Source organism: Kryptolebias marmoratus, linkage group LG6 (genome assembly GCF_001649575.2).
Source record: "Kryptolebias marmoratus isolate JLee-2015 linkage group LG6, ASM164957v2, whole genome shotgun sequence".
NCBI lineage: Eukaryota > Metazoa > Chordata > Actinopteri > Cyprinodontiformes > Rivulidae > Kryptolebias > Kryptolebias marmoratus.
In genome coordinates, this window is record NC_051435.1 from 20,317,392 (window position 1) to 20,335,089 (window position 17,698).

The window sequence follows — 17,698 nt, forward strand, 5'->3', positions numbered from 1 at the left end:
ACTGGGGCGGTTTGCAGCCAAGAGTGAAGCAGCTGGGAAGAGAGTCGGCTCCTCTAAGGCTGAGGCCATTGTTTTGAACCAGAAAACGGTAAAATGCTCGCCTCTGGGTCAGGGGTGAGTCTGTGCCTCAAGCAGAAGGAAGGAGAGGCAAGTGAAACAGTTCAGACGGTTGGCCTGGAGGTCATCCAGAAAGAAAAAGTGGTTCAGGCGGCCAGGCTGAGGATCCTTCATGCAAGAAAAGCAGTTCAGGTGGATGGCTCCTGGACCAGCCAGACAGGCAAGACAGTTCAGGAGGCTGGGAAAATGAGACATTTCTGGAAGGTTTGCACCCTCCTGTCTGCACCCTCATGTAGCCCCCTCAAGGGCAGGCACAGAGACATCCAGCAGGACCCTCTCAAAGGCTGGTGCAGAAACAAGAACTGATAGAAGCAGGGCCAGCAGGATCCCCCTCAATAAAAGGAGTGGTAAAGCAACCTGCTGCATCTCTTCTACAGTAGGCAGTGAGGCTGGAGAGGCAGGCAAAGGAAGCCTCTGTGAAGCTTGTGCTAGCAGCAGGTCCTTCAGGACCCCCCTTTTTGACTGGAACATGGCTAAGTGGTGAGGTATCTGGTATGAGCCCTTTGAAAACAAGAAATTGATTAGGTAGGGGGTACCCTGACAGAGACAGGACCAGAATCAAGTGGAGAGGCATTCAGCTGTACCCCTTCACCAAATGAAGCAGCCTTTACCTCTTATGACAGCAACAGGAGGAGAAACATCCAACAGAACCCTCTTGAGGACGGACAAGAACATGATCCAGAGGAGGTGGGTCAGCCTGAACCTCCTCATGTCAAGTATTGAAAAAGGGAGTGAGGCATCCGTCAGGACCTTCTTGATGGCTGAAGCTGACGGAGGGAGGGAGGGAGGTCAGCCTCGACTCCCTCTGTGACAGAAACAGGAGCTGGAGGACAAGAACCTGTCAGGACCCTCTTGGAAATAAGAACCGAAGGAGGGGCATTTGATAGGACTCTCTCGAGGACGGTAACAGTAACACACCAAATTCATCTCAATATCTGTAAAGCTGACTGAGTTAGAGCCATGTTTATGATGAATGAATCAGCTGTGGCAGCCATCTTGAATTAGGCTGACTCCAAATGTTTATGAGTTGTAAACCTACAATGGTTATACGAAAATCTGTCTTGTGGTTCATGAGATATTTTGTTTACAGTGTTGGCTCTAAGGTTGTGTAGCACTGTTGTATGTGTTGAGAATAACTCTCAGCTACAAACACACAAGGTTTTAGCTCAGTATCTGTACAGTTATCTATTTTTGTGTTGTCTAATGTAGATTAGCTTTGGTGATAATCTTGAATCGGGGCGACTTCTGAAGTTAATCAGTTGTAGATGACAATCCAGTTGTTTCATAAAATCTGTCCAGTGGTCAAAAGACAGACAAGACTGATCAAATTTGATCACAAACTCTACTAAAAAAAAAGAAAATAGATTTTTTTTTTTTGTATACTGAGCAGAGTTTATTTTCAGTGTTTATTGAACTAATTGGTTGTTAAATAAAATGATTTGAAGGTGTTGAGGGCCACTCATCTCATATTTTTATCACAAAGTTTTCCACTGACAGCTGCCTGCAGTGGTGAGTTTCCACTATCTCTTGTCAACGTGTAGCAGAAAACAGCCTTGGCCAAAATAACGTTACACTTCCTCCATTCCACAGCACCGACAGCAATAAAACCATAAACCTGCTGTTTGTTTCTGACATCAGCTGAATGACCTGCAGAAAAGCAAAGAACCGACACACACACACACACGTCAAAATATTGGACAGGTTTTTAATTGTCATTCAGAGTATTCCCCACACAGTGCATGTCAGAACAAAATCGTGTTGCAAAGGCTCATAAAAATAAAAATGAAAAACAATTTTATGGATTTCAAAATAAAACGTGTTTAAAATATTGCACTTTTCTCAATTCATTGAACAGTTTAAGTACAGTTAAAGATGTTTTCAGCTCATTTTTATTCAAACAGAAGCAGAAAAAAACACTAAAACGGTTCTTCTGCACTGAGGACTTCTTGCCCATTGGCTAATTCACAGTTCTCGTCTCCGTGTGTGTGTTGTTAGGTTAAGGTAATTATCACCATCAGTCCACCTTTCAGTTTGTCTCTGCAGATCATTGGGATGAAAAGTATTAAACTTGTCCTTTCGCTGAAACCAAGTAACAAAAAGCGAAGAGTTCCCATTTGTCATTTTGTTGTTTTTGAATATTGTATAATACAATACAGCTGCACAGAATGCAGAGAGATTCATTTATATTGCTTGCATTGCTAATAGTAGTTAGCCTGAATACTGAGCACAACAATTAGGAAATCCTGCTGGTGTTTCGACTTGCAACTGGAAAACGATTAAGACACGCCTGACTTGAGTTCTTACTCTAAATGGAACTCAATGTTTGGGCTGAACAAAATTTGCACAAATGAGCAGCAAACCAATCCAACACCAATCCAACACCTGTCAATCATTCAACCCCATAAACACAAGTTAAATCTTGTGTTGCTGCTTGGGCTGTAAAAACGAGCCTGTTTAGAAAGATTCTGTTTTTCCTGTGAGGTTTTGGTGCTGATGCTGTTTTAGATTTACCTAAAATGTAAAACACTTAGATTAAATATTGTTTGGCAGTAATCTTCTTCTCCTTATTGTACTAATTGTTAGGGAAGGCTTAGCCTACTTATACCAGAAAGACCTACATAAAACAGTCAAAAAGTCCATGTCTGAAGGTTGCTGCAGCTGTTACTTTATTAAAACCACACCACCACCACTATGCTGGACTGGATCACTGGGTAGATTGGTGAGATTAAACAGTGAAAATAAATAATATTAATACTGATATGTTAACAGAGCTAGAGCAAATATTAGTTTTCCTCAGCAGGGTCTTTAAGCCCCACAACAATAGTTTTTTTCACCTACAGTTGCAGATAAATTTGCCCTTAAAGCTCATTGAAACAATGCTTTGTTTCTTGTGAAAGGAGATTCAGTTAACAGAAATGGTCTCCTGTATATCTGCATGTTTTTAGTATGTGACAGAGTAAACAAAAAATTGTATAAAGAAGTAAAAGGTTCATGGGACTGTTGCTAACCTCGCAGGATGTGGACGCAAGAGGAAATGACGGAGACTATGGTAGAAAAAGAGTCAAGGAAACCATCCAAAACCATTCAAGCTGAACTCCAAGGTCAAGGTGCGTCACTGTCTGATCACACCATTTATCACTTGTTGACTCTTAATGGAAGAAAACCCAGAAGGCTACATTGCTGACAGAAAAAACACAAAAAGTCAGAATGGAATTCACCAAACTGCATGCTGATAGGAACCAGAGTTTTAGGGACTGATGATACAAAACTGGAGCTTTTTGGGCAGTCACATCAGATTTCTTTTCTGATTATTGCAAAAGAGTATCAACAAATTATCCTCATCTGTTGACCCACTTCAATATACTGTGTGAAAATGAACATTGTTTTCAATTGTTAAAGTACGCTAAACTCAACACGTTAGTGGTTTTTGGTTCGTGGTAATCAGCTGGACTGATGATGTCAAATGTGCTGTTGCTGAGTCCATCCAGCTGAACGTGTTTATTTATTCACTGAGAGGAAAGGTTTTAATAATACATCCTGTGACTTCTGCATAAAGGATGGAATGTGAGTGACACAATGTACTACCTCACAGGTGTTTATTAGCTTGTGGCATTGAACTTTGCCCACAGTACTTGGACACAAATAGCCAGACTGTTTGAGGAGGAAGAGGACTCAGACATAGACTCTTATAGTTGTCAGACACTTCTCTTCCTCTTTAGGCAAAACTGATTCTTACCTATAGCATGAGCACAGGGAGAAGGATATATCTTATCAACCTTTTCTCTCTGTTAGACCTACCATCTGTTGTTGTGACCACAAGTGGCTCTGATTGCCTTATGCAACCTCTGCCAGGATTCATGTCTGCGTCAGTGTATGAATGACTATAAAAGAGCCCGCACCAAGTAGCTTCGGAGGACTGTTGATGCACGGCACTCCTGATCACTAATCAGGTACTCTGCCTGAGAGGACTGTTCACGTTGTGAGTGTGGACCAATAGTCGCGCAAGCTGTTGACACAAACCCTGTGTTTGCTTTGTGTGTGTGAGTGTGTGTGTATGAATATGTATTACAGCTCCATGTTGCTCTCTCCTCAGAAAAAGAGGAACTCTTTCAGAATGTACTGACGCAAGCAGCAGAGCAGTTTTCAAGGTAAGCAGATTTTTCACTCCTAACTTGTAACATTGCAGGAACTTAAGATCCTGCCTCTGGTCTCAGCTGTGGTCCTGGTTTCGTGTATTGCTGAATTAATTAATTACCGTTTTGCTGTTTGGCCGTATCACTAAATCAAAGGCCTAGCATTCCTTTAAATAATGCATATCGCCTGTCACTTTTCATGCCCGAGTTTTTAAATGAGCTCATGAGAAATTGTTGTTGTTTTGGTCAAACCTTGAAAACAGCTGTATGCGCAAGCTCATGCAAAATGCCACACTCGCAATATGTGTTGTAACTATAGCTCTATATCTGTAAAACTGACTGAGTTAGACCCATAATTGTGTTTGCTAAATTTATTTAGCTGTGGCAGACGTATAGAATTGGATCAAAAGTTAATCAGTTGTAGATGTGCATCCAGTGATTACTTATCCAGAGTTTCCCTGAAATCCGTCCACCGGCTCATGGGATATTTTGTTACCAAGTAGACAACTAAACACAGAAAGACAGGGACAAACATCACCATCAGCAGCAGTTGAATAACAATAAAAGCAGTGGGATATGTAGAAATATGCAGTGCAAGTTTTAGAGGACCATTCAGAAATCAGTAAATACGATTAACAACTTTAATCATCTACTGAATGTGCAATAGAAAAGTATAATGTTTAGATAAAGACATAAAGATAAGAGGATTTACTGTCATAGAGCTAAACCTTCAGCTGGTAATTTCTTCTTTCTTCTCTACTTTTCTTCGCCCCTCCTTCCTCGTTGAAGACCGAGTTCAGCAGCCGTCTCACCATGTTGGAGAAGAGAGTCGAGTGTAAGTTTGTTTCTGCACTGTCCCGCATCCACCCCTCTGTCAACAGCTGTTCACGCCTGAAACCTCACACACGTTCCTCCTGTTATTTATCGCCACTGCGCCAACCTAAAAGGGAGAAAATGACTTAACAGCACATTCTGAGACATTTTTGTCTATCTTAAGGATACAGACAAGAGGGGTCAATTCGTCCCTCTGCCAAATCGTTCCCCCGTTTCATACCCAGGGGTTGATGCGATTCACCGCAACAGCTGAGTACAAAATGGTTACCATGGATACAACCCTACATCCCTGCTACCCTGCACAGGATTAGACTGTTTTTTTTTCTCTTTTATAGACAAAAGGTACTGTTTCCATGGTGCAGTGACAAGCCAGACAGTTTTAAAAGTGTACTTGAGTACATGAAATCATCCACACTGGGGCGCGTAATGGCTCAACCGCAGTGTGCAAAAATACCCCCACCAGGCTCAGGCTCTCCACAGTACAGGTGCTGCTTGTATCAAAATACAGGGAAAGCACAACCTGCTTGTGTTTTCAGACAAACATATTAAATCATGACATTATTTTAGGGAGTTGATGCCTGATTTGAACAGAGCTGCATTTAAACATTTCGTCTGTCTTGAAATCCGGGGTGACTCAAAAAACACTGAGTTAGAGCCCAGATGCCCAAGGCCTAGCCACGCCAATAAAAGCAAATAAATGAAATTAAATAATTTAAAAAATGACATAATAGAAAAATGAGAAAAACTGTGGGTATGAACAGTGGCAAAAAAGACTGTAATGTGCTGTTTCTGTTACATGGTCTGAATCAGCTGGTCTTGACTCTGTTGCTTTGCTTTTTTGCTCATTTCATCGTTTGGATGATACTTTTTTTCCAGTTCTAGCACAACTAAGCACTGGTTAAAAAGGAAAGGAGATCTCAGCTGGCTGCAGACAGACCAGCCTCTCTGCAGCAGCAACAGCGAAGCTCTACTCTGTTCGGTTCCGCTCCATCAGTCAGGAATAAAGTAGAACAAATGTGATTGTTGTTCTGGCAGATTCGAACACTTGATTGACTGCAGGGCGGAGCGAGCTCAGAAATCAATCCTTTAAAACTGAGAATTTAGCTGAACATAGCGATTCATCTGTCAAAGCTCTGGGATGAACTGAGTTGGCCTTTATTTACTTGTAACCAGCCTGAGTGTTGGAGTTAAGTAAACCCTGATGCAGTTTGTTTTGTCTGCTCATCACGCAGAAAGCACTTGGGGTGCAACAATTCATGTATTCATATCGAACCGACACAGTGGTCAGATGAAGAATGCATTAGTCACAGGCTCTTATCTAGAAAAGAAGAGCATGTTCTTTTTGTTACCTTTTGCTGATCCACAGAAAAAAGTAAAGGAAGGTTCTAACTAAAGCACTCCACATAAAAGCAAAGCAAGAATGCTTGGTTCGGACGAAACGCAAGAAAATAAAACCCTGTCTGTTTGTTTTAAACCGGCAGCGTCAAAAAGTTTCCTGTTGGTCTGCAGCACCAGTGGAGAGAGCAAAAGTACAGACATTAAGTGCCTGTACGGAAAGACAAAAGGGTCATAAATCATGCACTTTGAAATGCCGCCTGGCATTTAATGAATAACTACCAGATGTTTAATAAGGTCAGGTTGATAGGGTTGATAAACTTTCACTAGTGAGGGAAAGTTCATTTTTCTGTTCTTATTTTGGGAAAGTTATCTGTTGTCTGTTTAAAATTAGATTTTTTTAAACAAAGCACTTAACATTTGTTTCCTTTTCTTGTCGTACCGAACCCATACTGACCTGGAACCCCAAACCCAGTTATTATGCCGAGCTAGCTGCCTAGATTATCATTTAATAGTTGAAGATGTTCATATTGATTAAAAATGGACAACTTCCTGTTTGTCGACAAGGTGCTGCTGAGTCATCAATGTCCAAACCTGAACAAAGAGAGCTTTTAAAAAGGTGATTTGTTTTTGGGAGGCAGAGAATATTAAACACTAATTTAAACTCAGAAAAACTTTATCTATGGTTTTATGTGTGATTGAGGTTTTCATGTGTGTTTACAGTCTTCTAAATGCTTTTTAAAGTAGTTTTTCTTTGTATGTCGGCAGAGCAAAAGTCAGTTCAACCTAACACTATTTATTAGATTTATTTTGAGTAGCATCATGAGTTCAAAAAAGACATGTTTTAGGGTGCTACACAGAAGTAAACACGTCTTTATCATGCTATTGGTCAACTCGTGGAAAAACACCTGAATGTGACACGTTCAGGTAAAACCCTGTCTTAGTGGTCGTGTCTCTGAGCGAGTTAACGATTACCTGACAGGTCAAAATAAGCAGCTTGTATACATGGTTCACCTGACAGAAGTGTAGAAATGTCACTTGCTTTTGAAATAAGGAGACAGGAAACATTCATTTAGCCTGGGTAATGGATGAAAACATTAAATACAGCCCCGCTTACTGTCAGCACATACATGGATTGCTGCAAACTAAATGCAGAGTCGGCGTATATTTTGTTCATGTTTGAAACAAAATGATTCAGAGTAGCATGAATCTTGAGTGCACACAGTGATGAGGTAAAGTGTGAACAGCAGAGTCATAAAAATGGGATTTTGATGGGGTCAGGGTTTGGGGGCAGCAGTAATATTGTCAATAATAATCCATCACTGGCAAATTTGATCAATTGGAGGAAGATTAATTTGGTTTCAGGGGAGAGTAAATTTTATAGCTTGAAGGTGCAAACATGCCTCAGTATCATCTGTGGTTTTCTCTAGATGTCAGTGTTCTTCATCTGCTGGAAACCAAGGATGTCCCTGAAGTTTCTGAGCAGTATTTCCTGAGATAATCTGGTCTTGACTAACACTCTGAAATCCATGCTGTCTGACCTGAGAACAGGCATGAAGCAAAAGGAGAAACAGTCCAAACAATATGAACTTTTGTCAGATAACAGTGCTTTCTAATCCAGATGCAATATTAGAGTTATAGAGTTACGGTTAAACTGATAAATGTGTTTGGATCAGCACATAGGTAGCTGTAAGTCTGCTGTGCATGACGTCTGAACTTCTGCCTATACAGAGATTAGATAAGCCGAAGTCGTACAGGTTATGTGATCAGGTCTGTTGATCTTTTGCTCCTGTTATAATCTACTGAACATTGACCACGTTTTAACTTGTTTTAAGCAAAAGGCAGCGAGATGTCATCTTCACACTTGCACAACGTGGCGCGAAATGCCCTTTCCCCCCCTCAGTTAATTGTTATCAGGGTTATAGCGTTTTATTAAGAAGGAGCAGGAAGTTTGGTGTTCAGAGAGTGCCGACCGTCTGCGTCTCCAGACCCACTTTATTGGGGCTTCTGCCTCTGCATAAACCTTGCTGTGCCCAATATAATTTCCTGATAGCATTTCAAGAGCTTGGAGGCATAATCACAAGGTTATTTGATCACACAGCTTGCCGACAGTCAAATGAGATCATATTCAAGCATTTAATGGAAAATCGGCCCAAATTTAAGGTCATTTATGTAAATTAAAGCCAGAGCAAAGAGAAATGAAATCAAAGATGTTCACAATCACGTTATTACCGATGAAAATTCAAATGTACCATTATGCTAGTAAGTAATAAATAAGTAGCTTTTAAACAATAAAAATGCACAAACATCAGAAAAAAAGAAAGTTGAGTTTAAAGTTTTTAATATACACTTAGATCTTATCAAGTAGACAATTGAATAGCATAAAATGACGCTTTTTTATCTGCTAGTGAGTCTTTCAGGACATGAGAAATCAAAAGATTTTGTAGGTGAAGATGTTTCTCTTCTCATCCGGGGAGCTTTCTCAGTTCAAAACCGGAGAAGAGAGTTTCAAGCTTTAAACTGCAGGAGATGCTCTGTTTATGCAGTTAAATTCACATGCAGATTAATCTCACACCCTTCTGTCCTGAGGGTCATTACGGTCTCTGTTTGCCTGGCTCACAGAGAGATGTTTTGGTCTCAAGCATGTCTCAAGGTGTAAATTAGAGGGAAACTGATGGGTGTCAGGCTTAATGCTCCATTATACGTTTTAGAAAGCTGAAATCTGAGACCTCCTCTTCTGTTTAAAGTTATTTTTTTTCTCATTTGAGGTAAATGGCTTCCTTCACCCCCCTCTCAAACCATCTGTGTTCTCAGTCCAAAATATGAACATTTTGGGCCTCAGAAGACTTTCCCTTGTCCTTGAGGTGTAGGTGCTCAGCTGAGTCCTGTCCTGAAGAGCTGCTCTCCTGTGTTGAGCCTTTATAAAATGTAATGCAGGCATGTTTTTGTTCCAGTGGTTAACTAAATTAGCTAACTTATGTTTAGTTGGTTAACTTATTATTAATAACAAAAAAACTATTTAAAAAGGAAACATTAAAACTATGCTGTGAAATTGTCATCAAACGGTTGTTAGCAGTAAAATCTCTTCACTGACCTTTATTGCTCTGTTTGCAGTGGACGCCATGAAAGTGGTGGAGATTGAAAAATGTCGCAGTGACATCAAGAAGCTCCGTGGGGAGATTGCATCACAGAAACACAGGTGACAGCATCAAAACTGACACGTTTTTTTGTTATTAAATATTCACTGAAACCTCTCTGAATCTGTAATATAATAAGAATGCTTTTATTTATTTTTTAATCACCTGAGTGACAGAGTGATTAACTCTTATGGGAAGGTCCCGACCAGTGGTTTCCTAAAACTGGTTTCTTGAGTTACTAGAAGGTGTTTTACTGACACTACTGAAATTTATCATCAACAGTTTTAATAGTAATAATAAGCAGGAGAAGATATATAACTATTAGTACAAGTTACAGTATATTTACTGAACATAATCAACCAAAATTATACAAATAACTTACCGCTGCAAAATTCTGCTCTTTAAAAGTTAACCTGTCCCAAAGTTAACTGGCTGCTTTTTAAATTAAATTATTAAATTAAAATGGCTTGATGACTCTGGAGAAATTTGATGCACATATTCAGAGAGATCAGTTGAATGTGAATTAATTATGATAATTTGTAATTAAAGGTACACAATGAGCTCATCTGAAGGAGCTCAGATGAGTTTTATTTGGATCTAAACACTGTTACATGTAGCATTAATAACAATGGTAAAACAGTTATTTAATAAGTATTTAGAGTAAAAATTTTAAAAAATAAAACAAAATAAATACTTCCCCCTACACTGCCTGAGGTTCTCATATGTACCATATAAATGTAAAATCCATCATTCTAATCCACTATTTTTACTTCATTTTGGTTCTTAATGTTCTAAAGCTGGTTTATTTTTCTCTTCCAGGAACTTTATTGATGACAACAACAAGCGGACCCCTCTCAGAGACGTGTCCTCTTACCCCAAAGTAAGAAGTTTACTTTTACAGCTCTGTGGGTCAGCAGGGTGTTAAAGTCAGGTGTGCTACAAGACAGCTCCACTGTGAGCTGTGGTTCTGGATTAGGGTCCAGTTCTTCAGTTGTTTGGGTCATACAAGAACAGAGAAAATCTGTTTTTAGACTCAAACTTTTAAACTAAATGAAATACAGTGTAAGTATGTTGCTGCTGAGTGTGTTTGGGATGTTTTAACTCATTAATGAATATAGGTTTAATTCATCAGTTTGTGGTTAAAAGCCATTAAAATTAATGAAAGTTGTTAAATCAATTAAGTTATTACATGACAGCACATTCAGTTAACAGAAATGCAGAAGAACCACATTTAGCTTCTCCGCTGGGTTTTTTTTTTATTATCACAGCAAATGACCTTACAGATATTTGCAGGAAGTTAAGTCCAGCTGTTAACAGCTGTAAAGAGCTCAGTAGAGCAGGTGGAGCAGCTGCTTCCCCTTTTTTTTAAGTGGGGGTGCAAACTAAAGTATTTGCTACCCCAATTTTTTGACCCAAAACATATTATCTGTCCCAGCAATAAGACGAAAGCTTGTAGTGTATTAGAACAGCACCACATACACTGTGCTTTCGGCTCTTTTAGTGCTTGACTCAAATTTTCTCACTGTTTTGCAATTTTTTTTGCTAACAGATCCTCTAAAGACTTCACTGATACTGCTTCAGTAGCCACTAGCACGCCAGTTAATCTCTATTGCATTTAAAAAAAAAATTTCTTGAATACTTTCTATTTGGAGACAAGGTTGCAATATGTTTGACCCACTCATCTTTTTTGGTTCTTTGCCTTTAACATTAATCACAATTTAGCTTATGATGGGTAACTGGCTTTTTCAACTAAAAAAAGTTTATATTACCACTAGTACCAAAAGTACCACTAGAGGGATCCCGAGTACCACCAGTGGTACTTGCCTGGTGTGAAAACCATGACTTTAGAAGACAAAACTTTTATTGTTTGGACCAAAATATTTCCACATTGTGGAAATATTTGTTTGGTTAGTTTTTAACATATAAGTGTCAGTGCTCTGGAGAAGGAACAAGATGAGGGAGCTTGGGCCTGTAAACTCTGAACTCATGTTTAAAAAGTCTGTGAGTTTATATCTTATAAAACGGGTTTAAGATATGGATGAATTGGTTCCCATTTAGGGACTTGGGAACATTTTTGATAAAGTCTTTCAGGAGTCAATTATTGTGTGTGGATTTTGTTTTCTGCTGCTCATAAATATTGCCATAATAAAGGTTTGATTAAGGGTCAAAGGTCATCTTTCCTCTCTATGTCCTGTGTGCAGTACCTTCTGTCCGAGGAGACAATAGAAGCTCTTAGGTTGCCGACGTTCGATGCTTGGCAGTGGGAGCCCAGCGAGGTGAGAGTTGCATCTGAAATTATTTATTTTTTCTTTTAAGAACTGGGCTTTATTTTGGATTATTCACGTAACGATGAAACAGAGTCAAATGAATAGAAAAGATTTGAGTTGGGTCAAAAATTCTTTTGACAACTAACACTTTTTGAGTAAATTGTTTTGAAAACAGCTACCATATAAAGATCTGTTGAGTAACGTGATTAAAAAGACTGTAAAGTGTTCTTTAATATGGAGTATGTGTTTACACGGCACAGAGGAAGTGGTTTATTTCACTGTAAAACAAAATCCTGTATGGGAATAAAGACAGTCAAGGTTCTGATGTGGTCGCTTTCCAGATGCTGATCTGTTTAGAGTTCATGTACCATGACCTGGGCTTGGTCCAAGACTTCAGTATCAACCCCATCACACTCAAGAAATGGCTGGTGAGTCCTGGACTCAGTGTGGTTTTGGACCTAGTGTGGCCCAGCTTGTAAACCTTTTTACTGCACACAACCACCAGACTGTTTGTTATATAGGTTTTCTAAAACTTGAACATTAAAAACAGTCCCATTTCTTTTCCTTGCTGTTAAACTGCTTTTCTGTCTCTCTCTCTGTTTAGATTTGTATTCGCGATAACTACAGAAACATCCCCTTCCATAACTTCCGCCACTGTTTCTGTGTAACCCAGATGATGTACAGCATGATCGGCCTCTGCAGCCTGCAGGTGAGAAGCTCTGTAGAAACCAAGCAACAAACGGACCCGTACTGAACCTCTTCAACTCAGCGCAGTAGGTGTCTTATGATCAGAAATGATCAGTGGGGTAGGATTTGAACCAGTTGAGGGCAGTGTCAGCGAGCCCTGTGGTGTGATGTAGGTGATCCAGGAGAATGCTAAGGTTAACGTGTTGAATGCAGGTGTAAAATCAATCAGGATGAGGAGTGTTGGAGAACCAGCATCTGCTGCCACCAGGAGGTGGCAGCAGATGGAGATGGACCAAAAATGGACAGGATTAGAAATTGGTATATCAGAGTTAGAGAGGGACAAAGTTGAAATGGTTTGTACAGGTGCAGAGAAGGGATGGTGGATATATTGGAGAAAGAATGTTGAATATGGAGCTGCCAGGGAGGAGGAGGAGATGAGGAAGAGCACAGAGAGGGTTGCTGGGTGCAGTGAAGGAGGACATGCAGAGGGTTGGTGTGACAGAAGAGGATTCTGGGAGAGGGGGAGATGGAGCCAGATGATCTTCTGCGAGGAACCCCTGAAGGGAGAAGGAATGACATGCTGTGTTGACACGTGGTTTAAAATACATCAAATGAACATCTGGACATTTATTTTCTGTAGATGATGAATTAACAATGTGTGTGTTTTTGTGTTTGTGTCTGGATTTTAGGAAAAGTTCACTCAGGTGGAAATTTTAATTCTGATGACAGCTGCTGTGTGCCATGACCTCGATCACCCTGGTTTTAACAACAAGTAAGAAACTCACAAAAACTCATTCATGGATATTTTTTTATGCCTGTCTGGCCTCATCTATCTTTCTGACATTTTCGTTTTCATTTAATTTCTCTCTCTTCAGTTTGAGCCCAATATCCCTGCATCTATTCTTTCCTCCATTTGGGAACTTTTTTTTAAATCTTTTTTTGCTGTTTTACACTTCTTCCCCTTTTTCGTTCTTTATATTCCTAACTCCTCTATCTTTTTTCTTCTCCCCAATTCCTCTCTGAAGCCTCATCTTGCTTTTTGTTTTGTCTCTTTTTCCAGGTACCAGATCAATGCCAGGACGGAGCTGGCAGTTCGATACAACGACGTCTCCCCTCTGGAGAACCACCACTGTGCTGTGGCCTTTCAGATTTTCTCTCAGCCTGAGTGCAACATCTTTTCCAGCTTTGACCCCGAGACCTTCAAAAAGATACGACAAGTAGGGTCCTGTCCACTATGTTTGTCTGTCTTTTCATAAAACTGTCAGGCAGGGTGGGGGAGGAGGCGAACCCAGAACGCAGACTCATCTTAAAACTAATTTATTAAAATAAAATAAACAAAACCAAAAGGCTGTCGTGGCAGTAAAACATAACAAAGACTGAACGTGGCATGACATGGAGCAAACAAGACTACAAGGAACCAAGAGCAATGATCCAGCGGAGTGTGGGAGAGATGACCGGGTTTTTAAACAGGATGTGCTTGGAAAGTGGGCACAGGTGAAGCAATTAACAAGACTTGAGATAGGTGGAGATGGGCGTGGCAGGAAGGCAAAAGACTGACTTGGGAGGAGTGAATAGTGACAGCAAACAAGAACAGGAAAAACTAAACAATAACTCAAACAGATAATAACAAAAACGACAAACTGGAACACAAAAACCCAAATCCCCACAAAAACTAAATAAATCAGACTGAAACATTTCAATGTAGATAGAGTTCAGATCGTCAAATAAAGAATTTCACTGTCTCCTTAAACACCAGTCGGTGTCCTGCCCACTGAACCAGAGAAACACTGGCTCTAGGTGAGACTTTTGGCAGCCATATTAAGAAGACCTTTGTGTATCACTCAATGCTGTTTACAAGTAGAAGCCACACATTAACTCCTTTTCTGTGCTGTATGCTGTGTCATCAGTCCATAAGCGCTTTAAAAATCCTCATTTTACCTAAATATACATATATCATACATACTGCAAATTGTCACCTTTCTAGCATAGATTGCACAGTGACTGACCATTGCAGTGAATCTCTAGTTCAGTGGTCCCACTTATAGATGTTTTTCAAATGCTGGTGTTTTAATTGTCGATTTTAAGCAAAAGCAATGTTTATATTTTTATGTAATCACTCAATCATTTACATATTTATTCTATCAAATGTATTTTTATGGCCTGGCTCGAAGACAATAGCAAAGGGAAGCACACAGGAATGGATTAAAAATGTTTTATTTTAGCAAAGCTAAACCAAAACAACACAAATGAAACAAAACATTGGGTTGTCAGGCCGCAATGGAGAGGGGCTCTCTCAAGAAGGTGGTTCTTAAATTAACCTCACTGATGATGATGGCTTCTAGTTCCCAATGAACTCCTAGTCACCTGGGAACCTGAAACACACAAACAGGGACACTAGGAATAGGAGTAGAGCCAGAATAATATCACCTAATTGACCTCTGGAGACCCCAACTCCCTGCGAGCCTGCAGGACCAAATGGACAGAAAAGAAATAAATCCCTATTATATATAGACCCTATCCCAGGGGTGGGCAATCCTGGTCCTCGAGGACCACTGTCTTGCGTGTTTTACTAGTTTCTGCTCCAACACACCTGATCTGAATCAATCGGTGATTAACAGGCTTCTGCAGAGCATGAAGACATAATTCAACTACTGAATCAAGTGTGTTGTAACGAGGAAAGACGTAAAACATGCAGAATAGTGGCACTCAAGGATCAGGATTTCCAACCCCTGCCGTAGACTATGGATTATAATTTGAAGTAAATTCATCCCATTGATCAGAACTCATTAATCTTTATCTCTCAGAAAAAAGATTAGATTAAGCTCTCAAGCCTTTTATTTCCAACTTTGCACCTGGAGCTCTGAAGCTGCAGAGTGCAGTGAGATAAAAGCCTGCAGATTGTACTATTTGGTACCATCAGAACCATAAATTAACCTGCTGTGGGTGAATTCAGGAACATTTTTTGTTATTAAACTGTCTGAACAATTTTGACATCAAGTTTCTAAGCTAAGCTGATATGCAGCACATTCTGAATCCTTCACAAAAAGAAAAGATCCCTCAAGGGTCATTTTTGCATTTTATCTGGATTTGCTGAGAAGTGCATTAAACAGTTGATATTAGATTTGATTCATTAGTTTGTTTATCAGATAATGTCTCCTGTAATTATTACAACATTTATTTGATTTGGTTATTGTGGTGATTTGCATGTTATGGGTTGGAGTCAGAGCTAAATAAAGTCAGTGTGTGTGTGTGTGTGTGTGTGTGTGTGTGTGTGTGTGTTGATGATAAGCTTTTTCTTCCTCTGCTGTTCATCAGGAAACCATCGCTCTGATTCTGGCGACTGACATGTCACGACACACGGAGATCATGGACACCTTCACACAAAAAGTCAACAACTTTGACTCCACAGATGCGGAGCACATCACATGTGTAAGATGGAGACTTTCAGCCTATGATAATCACTTACCTTTAGAACCTTAACAATAAAAAAATACATAAAGGAGTTTATTATATTCCCAGTATTAAAGCCTGAAATTAGTCTATTTCTTCTGTATATTAAAAAGAAAAGCAAAAATATAGTTTAGCCTCTTCCACACTCAAAAGTACTGATTTTTGGCCAAAATATTGCATCCCTTCATTGTGTGGGTTGATTTCATTTTATCAGAGTAATAAACAGCATTGGTAAAATGTTGCTTCCCCCACCTCAGCTGCCTGACAGTTTCTCAGAAACTTCTTGAAACCTATCAAGAGTCTCTATCCAAGGTCTCACTGAACTCCTCCTATCAATATGCCTCAGCGGCACCTGGAGTCCTATCGTCTAACAAGGCTCAATAAGACTCCTTCTTCAGCTCGATGGCCTCCTTCACTCAGGGTGTCCACTAACCAGGTTTGAGGATGGCCACCACAAGTGACACCATCAAACTTGTGGCCACAGCTCAGGGCAGCCACCTGGACAATGGAGGTGCAGAACATGGTCAACTTGGATTCAGTGTTCTCACCTCTGCAGATGCGTCAGATTCTGTCAGAGGTGGGAGTTGAAGATCCTTCTTACAGGCTCTTCTGCCCTGCATTCCCAGAAAACCCTCATTACACATTTGGGTTTGTCTGGCATCTTCATCCACCATCTGATCCAAGTCACCACCAGGTGGTGATCAGTCGACAGCTCAGCTCCTATCTTTACCTGAGTGTCCAAAACATAAAGCCGCAGATCAGAGGACACAACAATTGACCTGTGGCCTAGGGTTCCATGTGCTCTTATGGAAACCTTTTTGTTCGAACATGGTGTTCGTTATGGACAAACCATGACCAGCACAGAAGTCCAATAGCGGAACACCTCTTGCGTTCAGATCAGATCCTAGCCACGTCTTTACCCACATGGGCACTGAAGTCCCCCAGCAGAATGATGGCGTCCCCAGATGGAGCACATCCCAGAACCACTAAGAACTCCAAGAAGGCTGGGTTCTCTGGACTGCCGTTCAGCACATATGCACAAACAACAATTAGAGCCACTTACAATCTTTAGGCCTGTCAAATTTAAAATAAAATATAGTATGAGAACCACTGAGCTAGACACAGCCTGGCCCCTCTGTAGGCAGCCTTAGTTACTAACAGATGTTTGCAGCTGGAGGAAGTTGATGAGTAAAAGAGGAATGTGTTACTTTGATCAATCAGACGTGCTGCAGCACACTGGTCCGTCTGACTGTGTCTGGTTGTTTTCTGTGCAGCTGAAGATGGTGCTCATCAAATGCTGCGACATTTCCAACGAGGTGCGGCCCAGGGAGGTGGCTGAGCCCTGGGTGGACCGCCTGCTGGAGGAGTACTTCATGCAGGTGAGCCAGAGTCTGTTTAATCATGTGATCAGAACTTCTGTCCATTGTTAGTCTGGTTTTCTGTAGCTTTAAGATAAAATATGCTAAGATGCAGAATAAGAGTTTTGGCATCAGCTGTTCGTCACACTGAGAGGTTCTTGATGTTCAATGAGACTGAGTATTTTTAAGGAATAATGACTCACTAAAACCAGGAAGATAGAGCACATAACACCAGTTTTAAAGTCCCTACACTGGCTCCCTGTAGCTCAAAGAATAAACTTTAAAATACTGTTGTTAGTTTATAAATCACTGAACGGTTTAGCACCACAATACATTAAAGATCTGTTATCGCTGTACCAACCGTCTAGACCCCTCAGATC

At 40.3% G+C, this 17,698-nt stretch overlaps 1 protein-coding gene across 5 annotated transcripts in view; it reads left to right on the forward strand.

The window, feature by feature from the left end:
- Window positions 1-3,783: 3,783 nt before the first annotated feature.
- Window positions 3,784-17,698, forward strand: part of pde9a (phosphodiesterase 9A) — a 16,321-nt gene continuing 2,406 nt past the window's right edge. For 4 of the 5 annotated variants that reach the window (XM_037975937.1, XM_037975935.1, XM_017421094.3 and 1 more), the window contains exons 1-12: window positions 3,784-4,067; window positions 4,211-4,265; window positions 5,040-5,085; window positions 9,534-9,618; window positions 10,376-10,436; window positions 11,758-11,832; window positions 12,165-12,251; window positions 12,428-12,532; window positions 13,200-13,282; window positions 13,571-13,727; window positions 15,826-15,939; window positions 17,235-17,339. In XM_037975937.1, coding sequence (XP_037831865.1) covers window positions 5,064-5,085; window positions 9,534-9,618; window positions 10,376-10,436; window positions 11,758-11,832; window positions 12,165-12,251; window positions 12,428-12,532; window positions 13,200-13,282; window positions 13,571-13,727; window positions 15,826-15,939; window positions 17,235-17,339 — 894 coding nt within the window. In that variant the 5' untranslated portion in view covers window positions 3,784-4,067; window positions 4,211-4,265; window positions 5,040-5,063. Of the gene's footprint in view, window positions 4,097-4,210; window positions 4,266-5,039; window positions 5,086-9,533; window positions 9,619-10,375; window positions 10,437-11,757; window positions 11,833-12,164; window positions 12,252-12,427; window positions 12,533-13,199; window positions 13,283-13,570; window positions 13,728-15,825; window positions 15,940-17,234; window positions 17,340-17,698 lie in introns of all 5 variants that reach the window. The other variant, XM_017421093.3, reaches the window with a different exon arrangement.